At 31.5% G+C, this 20,791-nt stretch overlaps 1 protein-coding gene across 1 annotated transcript; it reads right to left on the reverse strand.

Moving 5' to 3' along the window:
- Positions 1–476: 476 nt before the first annotated feature.
- Positions 477–19,889, reverse strand: LOC129234076 (mitochondrial fission 1 protein-like). Its single transcript, XM_054867967.1, has 5 exons — positions 19,663–19,889; positions 18,874–19,006; positions 14,240–14,316; positions 6,236–6,341; positions 477–2,493 (listed from the first exon to the last, which is right to left on the reverse strand). The coding sequence occupies exons 1-5, from the start codon at positions 19,747–19,749 to the stop codon at positions 2,366–2,368; spliced, it is 531 nt and encodes a 176-aa protein (XP_054723942.1). The 5' UTR covers positions 19,750–19,889; the 3' UTR covers positions 477–2,365.
- Positions 19,890–20,791: the final 902 nt, after the last annotated feature.

The following is a 20,791-nucleotide window of genomic DNA, read 5'->3' on the forward strand; positions in this document are numbered from 1 at the left end:
AATCGATACTTAACCCCTGGGGGCCACCATGTTCGCCCCAACATAGCTGGGGGAGAAATTCGCTACGTGTTTTTTCTCATTAATTTAATGTTATTATGTAATTTTTAGCTATTTAACTCATCACTTTAATATTTTTCTTTTTTTTGACCTTTCATCCCCCCACGCAGCCGTGTGACCCAAAATTAGTGGCGGGGATTCGAGCCAAAGTTTTTAATTGCATTTTTTTATTATTTTAACCGGCCACAAGCCATAAAAGAGATAAATTGCGTTTTGGGGGGTCAGCTCTTGGTCTATAAGAAAACCATGGAATGTTAGATTCAAAACATAAAATGTAAAAATTTGCTGTTTTTAAAATGCTCTCTCATGGTGGATTAATCTTAGTGAAATTGTTTTTATAAAAAAGAATAAGAAGAAATACAGTTATAAAATTCTTTAATAATATATTCTTAAAAATTTTATTTACAATTATTTGTAGAAAAGCACAAGACAATGACAGATATGAATTGCAAAAATATTTCCAAGCAACAGTTTGTAAACTTTCTGTCATAAAGAGAAAAAACTCTGGTTTTAACAACATATTAAAATTTGAAACAATGATATAAACATGATATTTTTTAAACTCTAAACATATAAATTTAAAATAAGATTAACAGACATAACTATAATACAATTTCATAACATATAAATACTCTACTTATATTTTTAATTTTAATCACAGTAACATTTGTATGCGTTTTTAAAATAATGTATTAAAAAAAAGAAATGAATACAATTTATATTTAATACAAAGTTAATATCAATCAAATTTTTGCTCAACACAATTTCATCCCATATCACAGAGTTCAACAAAATTTCAGATATTAAAATCCAACGATATCTAGTTATGTATGTATGTCATGCAATCTCGTAGAGAACAAATAAGAAGGGAGGGTACAACCAAATATCAAAAGATTCGAAATTTTACGAAGATCATAGTTGGCCAGGACACATCTCCATGCAACTCAAATTAGCGGGGATTAAATGAAGCATCAATCTCTTCAGCAACATTTTACCCATTCTAGAGCAATATAACAGCTGCCAACCTGTTAATAATGCTTGTTTCAATCAAAAGTGGATTAAGTAATGTTGGCCGCACATCAATAATTCCTGGTTGAGTCAAAGTGGATTGAGTAAGCCGCATTTTCTAATTCAAAGATGCAATGAATTGCCTTTTTTTAATATTTGGAAGGAATGTAATTTACCTCATAAAAACGTCAATTGATTCTTTTGTTAACTTAAGCAGCTTCAGTGGTAAGAAGAGGGAAAAGTCTCCTAAGTACACCGATGAAGGGGTGTACCTTAGTAGGGCAAACTGACCTGGTGGCTACTTTTTACAATAATGTTTAGAAATCCTTCAAGTATTAAAGTAGTTTCTTGATGGTTACTTTTATGAAAAGAACTTCAGACAAACAAATTTCCGTTAGTTCATCCAGTGGAAAATATTGAATTTTCTTCAATGTTTACGTAATATGAGGAGTAAATTAAGAATTCTTATTTTGTTTCACTAAATCACAACTGTCACAGTTGAAAGGTCCTTCATTAGACTATGCAAAATTTATCCTGGGAAGATTCGGAACAGCTTCTGTATGATCCCCGGGTTGGCAACATTTTGTGACACCAAACCATGCTAATGCGTTAAATTTTAGGACAATCCTTGTAACCTGTAAAGGCAAAACAAAACACAAGACAACACAATTGACGAGTTATCATAGGAAAAAGTTGCAAAAAAAAAAAGTGTTGCCAACCCGGCGGTTATACTGAAGCTGTTCTGAAGATTCTAAATATATTTGCAAAGAAGCATGCTTGAAATAAAACACATAAATTTACTAAAGTCCATTAAATTTTTTTTCCTACGTTTCATTTTCCTGTTCTTTTAAAATTTTATTCTTAGAAGGTCAATAAATAAATATATAAGAAACCTTACTTTGTGCGCCCTCTCCTCCCTGGTTATTTTGTTTGGATGCACCACTAAATGTATTGTTACTGGATTTTTTTAAACACTTCTCCAAACAAAATTTCCATCAGTAATATCAGGAAATAGAAGAAACATTGATTTTAAAATTCATATCAAGCTTACATTGTAAGCTTAGTAAACAAACGATTACATACATCTTGCTCATGTACCTGGCATGAAATTTAAAACAAAGACAAATGTAATTCTGCTACATTGCCTTTAGCAACAACATTATAAATCTTTTACAAAAAATGTAAGGTAGACTAAAGAAAAACGAATAAAAATGAGTTTAAGATGCAGACTAAAAAAAACAAAAAACATTTAAATGTTTCACAAAGATTTTATATAGAAAAATAAAGGAACTGAATTGTTTCATTGACCTTTTCTCTTCACCAGAGAATATCCTAGAGCAGCTCCAACAGCCAGACTACCGACTACAATAGCTGCAGCCCCACCAAATATAGTAGCTGCTCCAAACAAAGCCATTCCAGTGAGGCCATCTAGAAATAATTACACATCATTTTATATTAAATAGTGTGCCTTTCAAATAAAGGATTTAAAATTTAATGCACACATAAAATTTTTTATAAAATAAATGAAGTACAGTTACATGAAACTGAAAGGTAACTAAGAATCTAAAATTAACAAAAATTGATATATCTTTGTATGTATATAACTATGTCATCACTACTCCTGGTGAATGACAGAAAACTGATCATCAAACCAGGTATTGATAGATAAGCAATTTTCTTGGCTACATGTTTAGCTAGGTGCTATAATTGTGTGACTTTAATTAGTGGAGATATTAATTAAAAAAGTAACTATTCTCCTTTTGGCCCTTCTTTCGGAATCACTTTTAGATAGCTTCGCCTGTAGACAATTTCGCTTTTCCCAATCATTTTCCCCATCAAAGCGGAAATGCTTTCTTTGGTAGCCTGCTCGTTTCTCTTACTAAGTCATTCTTTCTCAAGGTCACCTTTGGCCTTAGCAAAATTATGGCCACTTTTTACTGTTCTTATAATTTCTTTCTCTTTATATGCTTTAAGCGAAGTGTTTTGATCTTTGAGTGGTTCAAACTTCTGGTTAGAAAGCGCAGTGGACTGACAATGAAATGGTGCTAGAGGTGTTCCGTGCTGAAAATTCATTTACTCTTCCTTAACTAATTTGAGTGTTTGATAAAGTGGGAATTAGAATGAAATGGTTCCAGAGATGTGTCGGGAAAAAGATTAATGAACTGGTTACTAATTAACGTTCCACCGCAGGCGGCAAGAAGAAGAGAGCGAAGCCCCTGAAGTACACCGCCAAAGGTCGTGTAAACGAATCCACGGCAGGTGGGTTGCACATGCTAGCCGCTTTTCCGGCTAGTAATTTCAAACTTTAAACCATTTTAAAAATGTTTTTGAAAAAAATTAGAAAAATGCATCAAGGAAGACCGAGAATTGGAAAACATTTTAACATACACATAGTTTGTGAAAGTTAAATTTAGCATACTGCAGTGTAAAAAAAAAAAAGGAAAAAAAAAGGGAGGATCAATTGACACTCTAAGACAAGCAATAGCTTTCAATCAATAAATAAATAAAAGGCACAAGCACACACACAAATACACAATAAATAAATAAATAAATAAATAAATAAAATTTTTTTTAAAAAATGGAGAAAGAAAGAAACACAGCATTGAAATGTACTGATTTTTCAAACTTATTGGTATTGATAAGGTCAGTGAATCATAATTGTTAACAAATAAATTGTGCATTAATGTTAATTTTAAAACCTAACCACTCAGCATTATATGAATATTTAGGTTTTTTACCACTCAAAAAACTCGAACAAAGACAGCAGAAATAAACAAGAAAAATGACACTATACTTCCAAAATAAGACAAGAAATACTTCAGCAATGAAAATGAGATCAAATATCTTGCTCCCTTAATTAAAAGGAAAAAAGTCCTTTTTTCTAAACATGTATTTAAATACAGTCAACATTTAATAACTGAATAGTCCCAAGGGCACAGCTAAAACATTCGAGTTATGGCAAGTTTCCACAATAGTCTCTAGAGTTTGGGAACCGATGAAAACTTTGAGATCAAGGAATATTCAAGTTATAAGCTTCGAGTTATCGAGATTTGACTATACCAAGAGTTTAATAATTCATATCAGGAAATTTACTGGTTAAGATTTTTCTACTGACCAGTGGGATTCTTAGTTTGACAAACTTATGGAATGGCACCCATGCTCCTCCCAGTAATACATTAAAAAATAATTATAAAATAAAAAATCTGCAGAATATACATTAAAAAAAACTAATGCAAAATAAAGTCACTTATTATCAAAAATAAACAGGATTGTTGGCCTGCTTTTTCTTCTATCAGGGTTCGTACGCTCCTTCGAAACTCCTCCAATACTCCTTCATTTAGGAAATTTCAATTTGGTTTTAACTCCTTCAAAACTCCTTCTTTTTTAGTTCAATGCTACATAATCTTCCTTTATGATTATGACAGTCATTTAAAATACTTCATGTAACCCTAACAGTGATCCATGTAGAAGCTAAACTTCAACAAAATAAGATCAGGTAGTTTTTACATCACTCTTCTGTAATAACATTTGCTACACTTTTTCCTAGTGAAGAAAAACTGCTTGTTGATAATGCTTTATCATCAATTAGACCTTCTGATGACGATGAAGTCACAAGCTAGCGAGTTTTTACTGTGCTGTATAAAAAAAATTGGAATGGCATAATTCGTCTATTTGGTAAATCCACCTAGCATTATAAATTGATTTCATGGACACTTCATGGCACTCTTCACTTCTTTCTATGGCACTGCACTTTAAGGTGCCACAGTACCCAGTTAGAGAACATGGTAAAAGGGGGGAAAGGGCAGACGGGTTCATAAAATTGTGACAAGGGGAAGAGAAAGGGTGACAAAAAATGACATCACACAGTTTATATCAGTATGTGTAAGAAAAATGTGACATATGACAAGAGAAGGAGAAAGGTGAAGTGTGACACTTTGTGACAAAAGGGAAGGGGGGGTCAAATATGTAGAACAAAAGTTTGACATTTAAGGACAGCCCAAAATTACTCCTTCAAAATCTCATTTTAGTCCTTCAAAACTCCTCCAAAACTCCTTCATTTTATTTCTGAATTTGAGTACGAACCCTGTCTATGATTTAAAAAAAAAAAATTAGGTTTAAACACTTTGAGGAATAAAAACTAAGTTCATAGATGATCACCTAGTTGCTTGGGCCAACTAGCCCTGATTGAAGAGTAAGTTAGCCCACATTCTGCTTATGTAAAATTACAGAAACGAACAAACCTTGGTCAAATCTTATACCTTACTTTGTACAAATGTAAAAGTAATGTATCCTTGATAAAAATATTTTTTGTACACCACATTTTCACATTATTAAACTCTAAAATCATGTGAATAAAAAACTCAAAAAGAATAAAACTGCAATAATTTAACTAAATTAAAACAAAAATTGAATTTTCAGATTCAATCCAGAGGCAAAAAATTGATACCCTCCTCCCCTCTAGTTCAATAAAATTTTATATTTAACCTAAAATACCATTTGGAATCTTTTTCTTGCCGTTTCCAACTGAAATCAGAAGCTTTTATCTCACCAAAGAACAATGAACTCCCTAAATGCTTCGGTTTCAGTGCTGAAAATTTATGCTCATTAGCGATTTAATGCTTAGTTTTGGTCAAGCCCTTTTTAAAAATATGTACAGTAAAATTTTGCTTGCCTCAGTTAAACGGCATTTTTAAACTAGTATTTTCTATGCGTTAAAAGCTTTCCCAAGTTATGCTAGTGCATAAATTGGAATTAGTCACATTTATGAAATGTATTTCAGCAATCATTTCAAAGTATCAAATAAATTTTTCTTCACATTCATTTTCTTTTTATATTTAGTTATTTACTCACCTTTTTTATTTTATGCTTTCCTAAAGTTTATTATTATATGCCTACAAAATTGTTATGCAGATTAAGGTTGGAAGACAATAAAAACAGCATCTTGTGATCATAAAGTGATTCTAATATGACTCATTTATTCATTCATAGTACTCTATAAATCTATGTACATGAAAATATAAAGAAGCACAATTTCCAAAATATTAGGAATGGCAATGTATAGAATGAATAAATTAGAAAATAGTCAATATTTTAAAAATTCATTTTTAAATTGAAGATTAATAATAAATTTTAGGTTTCCAGAAATAAGAATACCATTTTAAAATGTTACCTTTTTTAAGTTGTTTTTGAATATAAACATCTAATTGTTGAGCTTGAATGTTTGTAGGTTCAACACTTAGAAAGGCTTTAGCATATTTTTGGGCAGAGCAATAATTCTATAAAAAATGACAAAAAATCACATTGATACTATTGAAATTTTCACAATTAACACATTACTAAATAAAATTTTTTAAAGAATTCCAATCGAACTTGTAAGGCAGATCTAAAAAAAATAGTAATTGCAGAGTATAATCAGGGGTAGAAGTGGTCAACTTTTAATACATAGGACATTTTCCATCAAAAATATAAGACAAATATAGGATATGTTTTATGAATAACACTGATATGAAAAAATAAACAATACATAATATTCATAGAAATTCTTGCACAAATTATTATCAATGATTTCAATTAATCATGCTGCATAAGTTAAAAAACCCAAATAAAAGTTACAACTTTTACTTAGAATGAGTCTGCAGTTCTTGAATGAATAGCTTCAGAAAAAAAAAGTTTATACACATATATGTATTTAGGTTTGAGGCCATTTTCTATGCCTTGACTGCCTACATTAATCAGACTGTGCAAAATCAATTTTTTCTCTAAGTTTCACTATTTTTTTTTGGAAGGTACATGAACCTCTTCTTTTGCCTCTGATTGTTATGCATCTCTACAAGAATTTCAAAATTTTTTATGAATTTTGTATTTAGTACCATGATAATAAAACGGAACTCTTTCCTTGGTAATGCATGCATAATTTATTGCTTTCCCAATCACAGTACCTTAATTAACCTTAAAACTCTTATTAGGGTCTGGTGGGGGAAAGTGGTCAATGGGATAAAGTGGTCATTCGTCAAATAAATGGATATAGCTTGGAAATAAATGTTCGAATGAATGTGAAAATTTTATTATAGAGTAGGGCAGTTAAAAACTACATTTTGAATACAAAATTTTACAACTGGCAAAATTTTATTTGGTGAAAAAAAATATTTTATGTCAATATGAAAAGTTTGTAAATCTAAACACCTCTTTTAACTTCCTTGGGAAATTTTGTTTGTTAGAATTATGAACAGATTGACTGCATAGAAAGCTTCCTACATGTCTCAAGAACTCTTACTCATTAGCAGTTAGCTGAATCTATTTTAGATAATTTTTTAGAACAGTTTAAGTAAGATGGGGTAAAGTGGTCATAATATTAGGCTTAACAAATATTGTTCTTCTAATGTCACTCAATCATTAAGTATAATGAAGATATAAATTAAATATTAATTTCACTTAATATGTATTGTTTTTACAGTAAACGGGGTTAAATATACGAGTATATGCGTATGCATACGCATTATACTAGTGTAGGCACGTATATACGTATTCACATAAATGCACCAATAAATACGTATACCGATATCTGCAAGTATTTTAAATCTATACAGATATACATTCGACTATACACGTATGTACTCGCTTATACTCGTATATATATATATATATATATATATATATATATATATATATATATATATATATATATATAAACACTTATATACTCAGGTAGACACGTATATACGTGTGCGTACTCGAGTAGACACTTCCGTACAAGCATATGAAATACAAGTATGCAGGGTGAGTTTAAACTTTTGGGCAAATTATTAAAAGGTGTTACAGGGGAGAATAAGAAGCAAGAATCACACTTTAGCAACATATGGTCACAAACACAACGCTGACACGCTACATGCATGCAAATCCAGAAACTGATGGATGCAAAACAGGTCACAAATTTATTACACAAAGACAATTTTAAACAACATTTTTGGTCTCAAGAAAGTTTTAAAGTGATTGACGAAATTTTCGGCCTGCAGCTGTTACGCATGGGTTGCAATCACAAACCACTCTCTGTTGCAATAACGATACTTTTGAAAAACTTTCATCAGTCGCTGTGCCTTTTTTGCGATTCTTGTATTAGAGCTACTACAGGCCGTAACTTTTAGCAACTGGTCTAAATATTTCTTAAAAATTAAATGTTGGGTAAAATCATTGTTTGTGTAAAAAATTTGTGATTCATTTTGCATCCATAAGTTTCTGACTTTGTGTGCATGTAGCGCGTCAGCTAACGTAAGTTTCTTATAATTCTTTGTTTCTTATTCTCCCCTCTCACACCCCTTAGAATTTTGTCCAAGAGCTTGGATTCACTCTGTAGGCACACATGTATGTGCGCTTATATACTCGTGTATACATACATGTACTGGTGTATACACTTAAATGTAAGTATATACGTCTATACAGGCATATAATCGTGTTTGCACGTATACATACGTGCATAATCGTGCTTCACAATATATATATGTGTGAGTGGGTGTGTGTATAGACACGTATCCCCCAAACACGCATTGGATGTATCCACGAATTAACTCGTGTATACCCGTATATGTATGTACACTTACATATGCGTAAATACGTCTATTGTATGCGTGTATATGTCTGCTGTACACGTATATACTCGAGATACATGTGCATACACACATATGATGTTTGTTTACACGCGTATATACTCCTGTATGTAATCACGTATACATGCTTATATACTCGTGCTTCACAATATATATATATATATATACACCTATATATATATATATATATATACACCTATATATATATATATATATATAGGTGTGTGTGTGTGATGAGTAGTAGATACGTATATATACTTCAGTAGGCACGTGCATGCATGTATCTGATGCATACATGTATCTACTCATATATGAACGTGTTTACTAATGTTTACAGGACACGTATATACTCGTGTATACACACATATGCTTGTGCATATACTTCTAACTATGAAAATAACCGAAATATGCGAATATTAGGGTTATTTATAATGGTTTTGCAACTATTTTTAACTATGACCACTTTACCCCATGCTATGACCACTTTCCCCCACCCCATGGGGTAAAGTGGTCATAAATACAAAGAGAAAAGAAAGTGTTATAAAACTACTTAAATCAATATTTATTTTCCTAAAACTCAATGTAACTTGTTCTTTAACAAAGCAATGTAAAATAAAAACAAAAAAAGTTTAAGTGTTTAAAGAATTGATTGTATTTACTATTCACCTAAGTTGAAAATCTGCGATTTTATGACCACTTTACCCCACCAGACCCTATAGATTCAATGCCTTAAGATGATCTTTCTTATGTCAGTATCTTTTTTGTTTGCGAGAAAAATCTCTTTCAACTGGTGCTAAATCTTATGAAAGGTGCTAAAGACTTTCACTACTAAAAGACCTAAGTATTTGCATCTAGAAAGCTGTTCAATTTTTATCATTACGAAGTATTTTTAAAAAATGAATTAACATCCAATCCCCATTCCTCAAAATTTTTAACAAGATAGTGACGTATCAATGGAAGGATCCTGTAAAAATTTTATTTCTTTTTTTAAATTTCTGAAAAGCCTTTTTTTAATAACCAATTCTGCTAAAAATATAGTGTTTAAATAATGTAAAACTCTGATTTTAGTAAGAAGTTCAAATTTTAAAAGCAAGCAGGGTTAATATTTTTTTTTTTTTTTTTTTTTGCATAATTACCTACATTTAAATATTTTAAATGCCCTTTTTTTAAAATTAATAGCGGCTGCTTTTAGTGAAAATTCATTGGCAAAGTGCTTCATCAATAGTTTGGAGAGCTTATCATAAAATATAGACCATTGAAGCTTTCTCTTAAAACAGATTGAAAATTTTGTCAAAAATACTCTACAAAATTTAAAGAGACAGGTGCTGGCAGAGATTCAAAAAAAAAAAAATTTTTTTTTGTAAACAAGCATCTTGTTTTTAAGCAGTCTTGAATTAGCGAATCAAGTGACCAAAAGGCTTTTCAATGGTAATTTTCTACAATTTTTTATAACAAATTATAAGAATACAGGAAATATAGGACACTTTTGATGCTCTTTTTGAAAATATAGGATATATAGGACTACTTCTACCCCTGTATAATTGTGGTGAAATTTCTAAAGCTCGTATTTTTTGTAATGCATTTTACTAGAAAGATAAAATTAACAGCAGTAAATTTTTTTTTAGTTTTGCTGTGTTGCTAAAATAAAAAAAAATATATTGCCAGAAATGTGGCAATCGAGCCATAGTCTCTTAACTACTGACATTGTAGAACAACATTTCCCAAAGTGTGTTCCGCGGCCCTTGGGTTCCACCGAAATATATGAAGGGTTACACCGCGAGTTAGCCGTTGCGTAAATTTATTTTCTACTAGTTTCAAAAAAAAAAAGAATACCAAAGATTTAAAAAGTCACTCCAGATTAAAGTAGTAGTCGTCACAGTGTTTCGCATTGCCACGCCAGCATAATCAAGTAACTACTATCTGACTTGATTAAATTTCTTGATGAAGCTTCAGAAATAGGTACATGATAGTTATGAAGACATGGGTAGGTGCACAAATCACTACTATTTCATATGAAATATTCTGGCTATCCAAAAAAAAAAAAGGTTTTTAAAAGGTTGTATAAACTTCCAGATGAAATGAGGGTTTTTCAACAGGAGCAAAATGTATCATTATGTTCAGCTGTTTGCATGAGGAACAATGGCTGATAAATATTTTGTTGACACTTTTGGTGAGTTGAACCAAGTGGTTATTTTCAGTCAAAGGGAAACAGTAACCCCATTTGTTGTGAGAGATAAAACTACAGCGTTAAAAAGAAAGCTGAATTTTCGCTTTCCCTGCCAGAAAAAAACAACTTAGAATGTTTCGCTCTCTTAAGGGGAACTTTTGCCAGAAACAATCTCCATGAACACAATGCAAAGCAACTATTTCGGGATATTAAAAACCATTACTCTTGATTTGGTAAACCTAATGACACTGTTCGTGTCCAAGTATGAATCATAATTGCACTTCAGAGTTCATCTACTGGAAACCAATTTTCTGATTCAGTTTCACTCAATAAGTTTTGGTTTGGAGTTGAAGAGGAATACTCATTATTGGGCAACAAAGCTGAATCTGAAAACTTCTTCCCCTCATAATAACTTATCAATGCAAAACAAGCTTTCCAGCCTAAGCGTACACAAAAAACAAATTTAGTGCAAAACACAAAAAACAAACTTTAGTCTTCAACCACAACTGATTGAATGAGCACTAGTCAAACTAGCGGTGGAACATTGACAGTAGTCAGAATCAAACCCATCACCCTTTAGCCATGAACTTAGTGCCTTACTAATTGGGCGAACTCGGCTCGTGCCTGTAGCATATTATTTAACTATGCACCTGGACATGTTGGATTCTGCTCCTGTTGTACGCACTCAACCTTCCGACATAAAGCAAAAATTTATAGATATTGTCAGTTTTAAAATGAATTTACTTCATTCTTTATATTAATTTAGTTTGTTGCGGGGACAGTTATTACTGTAACTGTTGCAACAATTTCATGGGAAAACTATTTTTTCACAAATAGGTCTTATTCCAAATTGAATACAGTAATTTTTTGTTCATAATGCCTCATAATTTTTTGAAAAATTGCTTTCAGTACATAGTCAAATAATATGCTGCACAAGCCGAGTTCGCCCAATTAGTAAGGCACTAAGTTCGTGGTTAAAGGGTGATGGGTTCGATACTGACTACTGTCGATGTTCCACCGCTAGTTTGACTAGTGCATGTTCAATCAGTTGTGGTTGAAGACTAAAGTTTCATCCTAAATCAATAACTCTAGGGATGGTGGGCTGGTGTTGCTTAGCCCCAGATTTATAGGTTTGGGGGCAGGTAAATGCATATTTAAGGCCTTTTGTCTTCCACAGAACTGAATAAAACATATATCATGTGCATTTTTGTACTCTCTTCAGGGGTCATAAAGAGCCCTCGAAATTTTCGACAGGATAAATCCGCCATTACAGATGACCCTGGGGTGTGCAGTGAAGTATTATTTGGACACAATGAAACTCTCCTCTCTGCATTTCATATGAGTAATTGATACTTACATATTACAGGGGTGATTGTGAGCTTATCAAAAAATAAATACCTGAAAGTTTAAAGCGAGAATGGGGGGGGGGGGGGGGGAATCTTTGGCCCCTATTACTTAAGTGCACCTATGCCATAGTATTAAATAGTTCAATAGTCAGAGTCAAAATAGTGTGTGTACATTTGATTAAAATTTTAATGAGTTGCAAAGTTACTTTTGAGCTGGTGTTATACAAAATTATCTTGACATTTGTCCATCTTAAGGGATAGGTGTCCATCTTAAGGCTCTTGCAGGTATATTTGATGAGTATTATATAATTTTTAAAAAAAATGCAGAGGTAGGGAGATAAAAGCATAACAAAAAAACATAATTCTGGTATTTTCGGACATAAAAATACTGGAAATACGTCCGAAAATACCGGAAATTCGGTAAAATACCGGAACACAATTACCCCTGATCTTATCACATTTACCAAAATTCAGTTTTATGCTGATATTTGAATGATATGATTTATATCAGCCAGGTTGGCGTAATTTGCTGTCTTGGAGGAAATACAAATTTATGTATCATCACAACATAGTTGGAAAAATTAAATGTCAATGTGTAAAAACACTGCACAGGCACTGAGTCCTGAAAGAAAACATCAGTCATGCTGGACAACTAAGGCTTTCAAAGACCTTCTCTTGAGCAATACGCACCAAAACCAAACGCACTTCCACAAATATATGAGTTGAAGTCTCCTTGTATTTCAGTTTGTTTTTAATTCTTCTGTTATTTTTCGAGATATAAGGAGTAATGCTTGACGAAGAAAGCATTCTGTTGTGTCACCTCTTTGAAATGATTTGTGGCACAAATTGATCTCCACTTCTCCCATATAGGTACATATATGCGGTACCAATTTTTATGCAAATCATTTTGTTATTGTTTGACAGACAGCAATCACGCTTAAAGTGGAAATCGTTTGATTGGGTCAACCTCTGAAGAGATTAGTGCCAAAACTAATCAAGGTCTGCTCACTTGAAGATGCATATGTATATAAAGTTTCTTTCAATTTCATGCATTACTTTTTGAGTTAGATTGCTCTCAAGAAATCAGTCAAATACATGCTGAACACAAACAGGCGGACAGAAAGCCGAATGATGATGATTTTTCACCTTTATCATTTGACACCTAGATCCTTAACACTTATGTGTTTTAGTCATAAACAAAAATGGGGTTCCTTGAAATAAAAGCAAATTACTGAGAGTTCCGTGGCTTAAAAAGTTTGGGAACCACTGTTGTAGAATATTATTTTAGAAACATAACTGAAGGAGACTTTTGGTTAAAATGAGTTTTTGTGACATTGGGCAACTTGGGCAAAGTGGTTGAGGCCGAATTTTCAAAAATCTTGGCAACACAGCAAATTACAAAAGATCCATTTCAATATAAAAATTCGGTGAGATAAATAAGTCAAACCACAAAATTTCAAAATAATATGCCAAATAAATTAAAAGAGGCATTAAATAACTTTAAAAGTTTCACTGAAATGAAAAAAAAGCCCTCCAACTCCAGTGTTTATCTCCTGTCTCATGAAACTATGTTATCATTACCCCACCACAAAATCTCCAGCTTCCGATACTGTGAAAAAAAATTAACTTGTGTATTGTGCAACAAGATATAGTCTTTAACTCTGAAGAGAAGACACCTCAGAGCAGATGTTCTGCTTGGGTTTAGCAAATACATAAAGAAAAGCTTCACTGCAGTTTTGTTAAAAAACTACAACACAGTAAAAGTTGTACAACAACTTTTTCAGATTGAGTAAAATTTGTTTTGTGATTGCATGTTAGATAGCAATCAACTTGCCGTCCCCCCCCCCTTTTATATAATGTGGGAAAACACTAAAATGATTCATGATAAAAATCCATGTCTTACATACTTTATTAATGGACAAAAAAAAATTATTTTACTTTTAGAAATTTTATAGCATTGCTTTGAAAATGCTTTATTCATTAATAATCAAATACATAAATAACAAAACGTAGCATGCAAATGCAAGAAATAAATATTGCAATAGAGACATAAAACTAACCTTCTGTTTTGTTTCTGCAACTGCCAAGTAAAACAAACTATCTCTTTTAATTTCTTCATTTCCTTCCTTGAATATTTCTGAAAAAATATAGTTAAAATTTTTACCAAATCTGCGTGAAGCAATGAAGAGAATGTTGTATATCATGACATGCGTAACACTTTAGTAAAGCCCATATGCCAGGTGCTGCTTTTAAAAGTTATCAATATATAAAATGAACACACCAGGGTTTCCGTAATGGTCCAATTTTCGCAAATTGCGAAAATATTATTTAAACTACTAAACTTAATGAAGAAAATTGTGGGTCATTTCATGTCAAATCATCCAGAATTTTTTGCAAATGCCACCCACCATCTCCGATTTCTTTCAAATTCGGTGTACTTGTAGATTTTTTGATGCTGATTATGAAAATATAAAATTATACTCGGATTGGTGGAGGGGTTGAAAAGTTACAGGCCTTTAAACATATGTCAAGATGATTTTTTTTGCCGCCATTTTGATTGATACAAAGAGGGGTATAAATGGCTATAACTCAATAACAAATTGTTACAGAGCTTTGAATTTTTTTTATTTTGTTCAGTATGATGTAAAATTGAATTTGAACTGGTTTTAACTTGTATAATTTTTTTTTTTCAAATTTCTGTGAGGGTTTACTTTTAATTTTTTAACTCGAAAACGGAGTAACTTTGACAGAAATTTATTCAAAGTATACCCTCTTCAATTTTAACCAAATTTTGTACACAGGTACCCCTAGGTTAAAGCTCAAAACTCGCGGTCGCCAGTCGCCAAATGCGACCAATTTTCAAATTTTGGCGACCATTATTTTCACTTCAGTCGCCAATGTGGCTACCATTCGCCAATGCAACCTTCCCTGACCTATAGTCTTGATATATGACCTTTCCCCAAATTCTTTTGTCCACTAAAAATTTGTCTATCGGATCGCCAGGGATGAAGGAGGGAAGGGGGGGAGTATTGTCCAATTGTGGCTAATTGTGCTATGTGTTCTTGTTCTGAATAGAAAACAAAAATCGCAATCAGGATGGCAAATTCGTTACAAAACTTGCTATTTCGAAAACTCGGCTTTCTTTATACGCGATCGTAAAAATAGACAAATTTCATACACCAATTTAGTAAATTACGCTTTTTTGATCTTAAATTCATTTTTCAACTTTATTTCTCCTTAACAACTGGCTATTTCTTCGTTTTGCGGTATTTTTAAACTACGCATTTTCAAAATGGCGTCACTTTGTTATTGTTTATTTTACCAGTTAAGACGAAAATGTCCTTTCCAAAATAAAAAGAATTAATCTTGTACATTTGGTTTACATATGAATAAACAAAAATAGCGCCTTTGAGTCAAAATGCACCGAGACAAGGTAAAAACTATATCGCTGAAAAAAAAGTTTTTTTGCAAGATTTTTGATTTTTTTGTTTTAATCATATTGTTAGTTTTTCCTTTTCTTTTCTTTTTAAAATAAAAAACCTACTGGAGGAGAGGACATATCCGTTTATTTACTTTATTTCTCCTTAAAAAAGTTATTTTTAAGTTCCGCGGTAAATTTTCAAAATGGCGTCCCGCGTTTTCAAAATGGCGCCACGTTGTAGATTGTCCATTTTCACCATTTAGAAGAGGAAAATGTGTGTTCCAAAATAAATAAAGAGAAGTACAATCGTATTTATAAAACCCATAAATAATTTTTAAAAAAATGGCATTCCTGCATCTAGAGAAGGTGGAAAGAATACGGCTGAAACCCTTTTTTTCTTCTGCTGGATCTTTTATTTCACTTTTTATTTTTTTTTTCGTTTTGTTTTATATTGTTTACCTTTCTTTTATTTATTCATTTTTTGACACTCTGGCTTCGATTTTTATAAAATTCTGCATGCATTTGTAAAAACAAAAAAATATTTTTGTAGAATCGCAAATGGTTTAGGTTTTACATTCTGTTCAAGATTTTGGTATTTTGTTGTTTTCTTTATCAAGGAACTAACTCGTGTTTTGGTTGAAAGCTGTGATGTTTCTAGAAGTTTTGAAAGCTGAAAAAAAAAATTAATAATAATAATAATCTTATTTATTTATTTTTTTATCCTGATGTGTTTTGCTTAAAGATAAATTAATGCAGATTATAGTTTGCAAAAGATGTGTTAAATAATATCTGGGCAGGGGTGCCCGTTCCCCCCAAGTTCAATTCCCCCCCCCCCTTCAAAATTTTTCCTCAACCCTCTTTTCCTTTTTTATTTTTAGCTCGTTTTTATTTTATTTTATTTATTTTTTAAATATTTTTTATTCACTTATTTATTTTTAATTATTATTTTATAAGAAACGTTCTTTGCTACGCCAATGACATATGCACAAATACTAAATAAATAAACGGATTAAAATAAATTAAATAATTTAAATTAAAATAAAGTTTGGCTACCATTTTGTGAGGATCTGGTAGCCATTGGCTACCAATTCAAAATTTGAGTTTTGAGGTATACCCTAGGTGTATTAAAACATCTGGTAAAAAAATCTCGGTGGGCCATTCACAGGCAATTGTTAAAAACACAATTTTTTATTTTCGGTCCCCCCCCCCCCCCACAAAAAAAAATCAACTCCTTTCAAAAATATAGTTTATTAAACTGCATTTTCCTTAAAATGAAAGTCAAAACGTGTAAAAGGGGCTACAACATGAGAATTTAGGTGTGTGCAAAATAAATACAAAAATCAGAATAAGATAAGATTATCTATCAATGAAGGTATTTACCACTTTGGCTTACAGTACACACCGAAAACATTAAATTTGAATCCGAAACTATTAAAAGTATGATATAAAATATCTATGAATAATCTTATCAATAAATAAACTTAATAATAAATAAATGAATAATAACATGAAATATTACTCCATGTTTTTGAACTTACTTCAGCTGATGTATTTTCAATTCGATAAGGGTAAACATCGATGAGTGTTGCATAAATTCTGTTTCATATGAAGCGTAAGAAAATAATTGCAAATAATATTTTCTTGCACTATAAAAAAAATCAAAGCTCTGTGATAATTTGTTAATGAGTTATAGCCATTTATACACGTGTTTGTGTCAATGAAAAGGCGGCAAAAATATATTATAATATATTTAAAGGCTTGTAACTTTTCAACCCCTTCAAAAATATGAATATAATTTATATTTTCATAATTAGCATAAAAAAATCTACAAGTATACCAAATTTGAAAAAAATCGGAGATGATGGGTTGCATGGCCTGGATGATTTGACATGAATTTACCTTTTTGCTCAAATAATAAGTAATAATATGTTTTTAAAGTCAGTATATCCTCTAATAAATGCATTATTAGGGGGGGTTGTCCCATTTTGAAAATTAAACTCGTGTTCTCTCAATAGTAAGCAAAATTCTAAAACTTTTTATTTCATATTAAATAATAATAATAAAACAAAGCGCTACTGTGTACTTTATTTCTTTCAAGGTGTCATGGTGGAATTTTGAATTTAGTATTTAACTAAAGATGAAAAACATGGAAGCATTTAGAAAGATATGTGAATAACCATCTTCAATATTTCAGCATTTTGCTCAAGCTTTTTTCCCGGTTTTAGCTTTTTTGCTACAGAAGTTTTAAACTCAAGCATTGGAATACTACAATTTTTTAATAGTCCAAGGTTTACCTATTGAAAATTTGAAATTTGAAAACATCAGTAATTATCATTTGAAACGTAATTTACTTTAAAAACAAATTTATTGGAATGTATCTAGTGAAGAGCTGTTTATAAAATGAAAAATCAACTTCAAGGATTAGATAATTGCCATTATTTAACTTTTGAAAGTTTTTTAATCCTAAACTTAATGGGCAATACATACATAATTCATAAGTAGGAAATATTTGGGAGCACAGAATTAAGATTAAATTATTCAACTGCAAGATCATGCTTTTAACTAAGGTGTTGAAAGGCAGGTATCAAAATCAGATTACAGCACAATTGCCTATTTTTAAATCTAGGTAAGAAATCAAGAGTAGGATGAAATAAGATTAAGAAAAATGCAGTAAAATAATATAAGTTATGCAATATTAGGTGCATTGTTCTAAATTTTGCAAATGTTCATATGCAAAATTTCATTTTTAAATTTTAATACACACTTTTCTGTCAAAGCGATAAATTGCGTGGCTCATAAAGAATTTCGCAGCTTATCTTACTTCTTGGAACCCACACTTATTTTTGAGGGTATTCATTCATTATTTTCTTTAAAAAAATAAATAAAACTTGATGAAGGAAACCGAAAGAAGCTGGATAATTGTGGCAGCTTCAAATCTTTGCTCGCTTTTTGAAATTTATGAAGAGGCACGGCTCAAATTTGTGCAACCATTCTGTAAAGCCCCCCCCCCACATCAAAATTTTCCAATTGGGCCCCGCATTTGCTAAGGCCAGCTCTGCATGAAATCCTAATATTCTGAAGCTAAATTCATAATGTATGAATTTATATTGTAAAACAATTTCGGTCAAATGATTTTGTGTTGCAGAACATCACAAAGTATTCTGCTTTTGGGATGCTTGATAAACAAATAAGAAAAGTTTAAATAAAATTTTGTTGTAGTTTTCTGCATGAAAAAACTAAAAATCACAATTAGGAAATCGAAAATGATGTTACCTTCAAACATAAGTGCTCCTTTCTTTATATCGTTGCGATTAGAACTATGGATAAGGCAAAACGCATACTGAAATTTTGTCTGAAAATCAATATTATTCGATGCAACTTCTGCTTCATATTGCAGTTGGTAGGTCTAGAAACATCAAATAAACATAGACTGAGTACATCATAGAGCAAAGAAAACCTTATTGGAAAAAAAAAAGATAATTAATGTACCAGAATTGTAATAAAACAATATTGATGAAAAATTTACTTCTATTTTCTGAAATAATATTGGGGGTCAACACTTTAAATTAATAAATTTATTATTGGACCCATTAGGGAAAGGCATCAAAATGATCATTTAAAAAACTAAATTTATTTTTAACATACTTTTGCAATGTAGTCAGGGTAAACCTTTAACCTGACCATGTTGTAAAAGTAGCAATGAAAAAAAAAAAAAGAAAAAGAAAAAAGAAAAACAACAGATTAAAACATTTTTAACATAGACAATATTTTTAACAATTGCACTGGTATTAATTAACACTAGTCCAGGCATTAAGTATGAGCTGCCCCAATATCCGAAGGTCTGTTCAAACTTTTTGATCATTTTATGACTAATAAAAGAAAAAAACAAGCCACGAATGTGTTGAAAAAATGTAATACGTAAAGCATTTTTAGCAAAAATTAAGGTTAATACTTTTTATATTAAAAAAAAAAAAGAACCATTACTGTCATTCATTAAGATAATAAAGCATTAGAATTATTGATACTCATTTGGGATTATAACAATTATAAACGGATCTTTACTGCTCTATCTTCTACTGGAACATTATGATTCAACAATGTTTTCATATCTTCAATCGGCAAAACCAAGCTTCTAGCTTCGGTAGCCATATTAGAATAATGAGATACTACTCTTTGAAAAATATGTTTCTAATATTTAGAGAAAAAGTTTCAAATATAAACAACAGTCATTTCCTGAAATGACAAAGAAATCATAAATACATGTACGTAAAAATCAAAAATACACGATGAGCGGCCGAGACTCGGCTGCCGGCTGGCTGGCAGCGGAAGCACCACAGCTAGGCTGCCGGCTGGTACACGTGACCTGTTTGACGGGTTTTCACGTCACTGTACGGCAGCGGAAACCGAACAGATGTTTGTTTACAGATTAGAACTGGAAGTCGTATTGCCGCTACGTATCAATTCGTATATATGATTCAATGTTACTTTTTTAATAAAAATATCGACAAGTTCATGATAGTTTGAACCGATACAGGTTTGTACTCTGTGATTACCTACTGCTACCGTCAAATTTGTTCTTTTGTTTGTGAACGAACGAGTCTATAAACTTGAAACTTCTGAATGAAGCTTATTTTTTTTCAATTCCCTTTATTAGTGCTGGAATGACACTAAAATGAGGCTTTCCATTTGTCTACTTGAATTGCTTACAGCAGGCTTCGTAATTGTCCTGATTATCCTGATAAAAAATATTTTGTCATGAGTATTAACTTTTGGTCCTGATGATCCCAACAGGTTTTCAGTTTGTTCCTTGGGAAAAGTACCTAATTTCTTCATGGTCCTTAATCTGAACTTCAAAAGGTTAAAATTAGCAATTCCCTAGTTAACCAGCAGTAATTAGTAGACTCCGGCAGTAATTGGTAATCTACTGCTTTGCTGATTTACCTACCCGCCATTGGAAACTGATTAATCAGTACAAACATTTTCATGTTAAAAGCAGTGGTGTTCTCCATATACGCTATATACTCTCAAACATTTTTTAGACATATAGCGTTTACCCTCAAGCTTCAAAAATTTTCATACTGTGATATATCTTACTAATATTATATATGCGAAAGTTTGTCTGTATAAATGGATGTATGGATGTATGGATGGATGTATGGATGTTTGTTACTCTTTCACGCAAAAACTACTG

Source organism: Uloborus diversus, unplaced genomic scaffold (assembly GCF_026930045.1).
Source record: "Uloborus diversus isolate 005 unplaced genomic scaffold, Udiv.v.3.1 scaffold_974, whole genome shotgun sequence".
NCBI classification, from domain to species: domain Eukaryota; kingdom Metazoa; phylum Arthropoda; class Arachnida; order Araneae; family Uloboridae; genus Uloborus; species Uloborus diversus.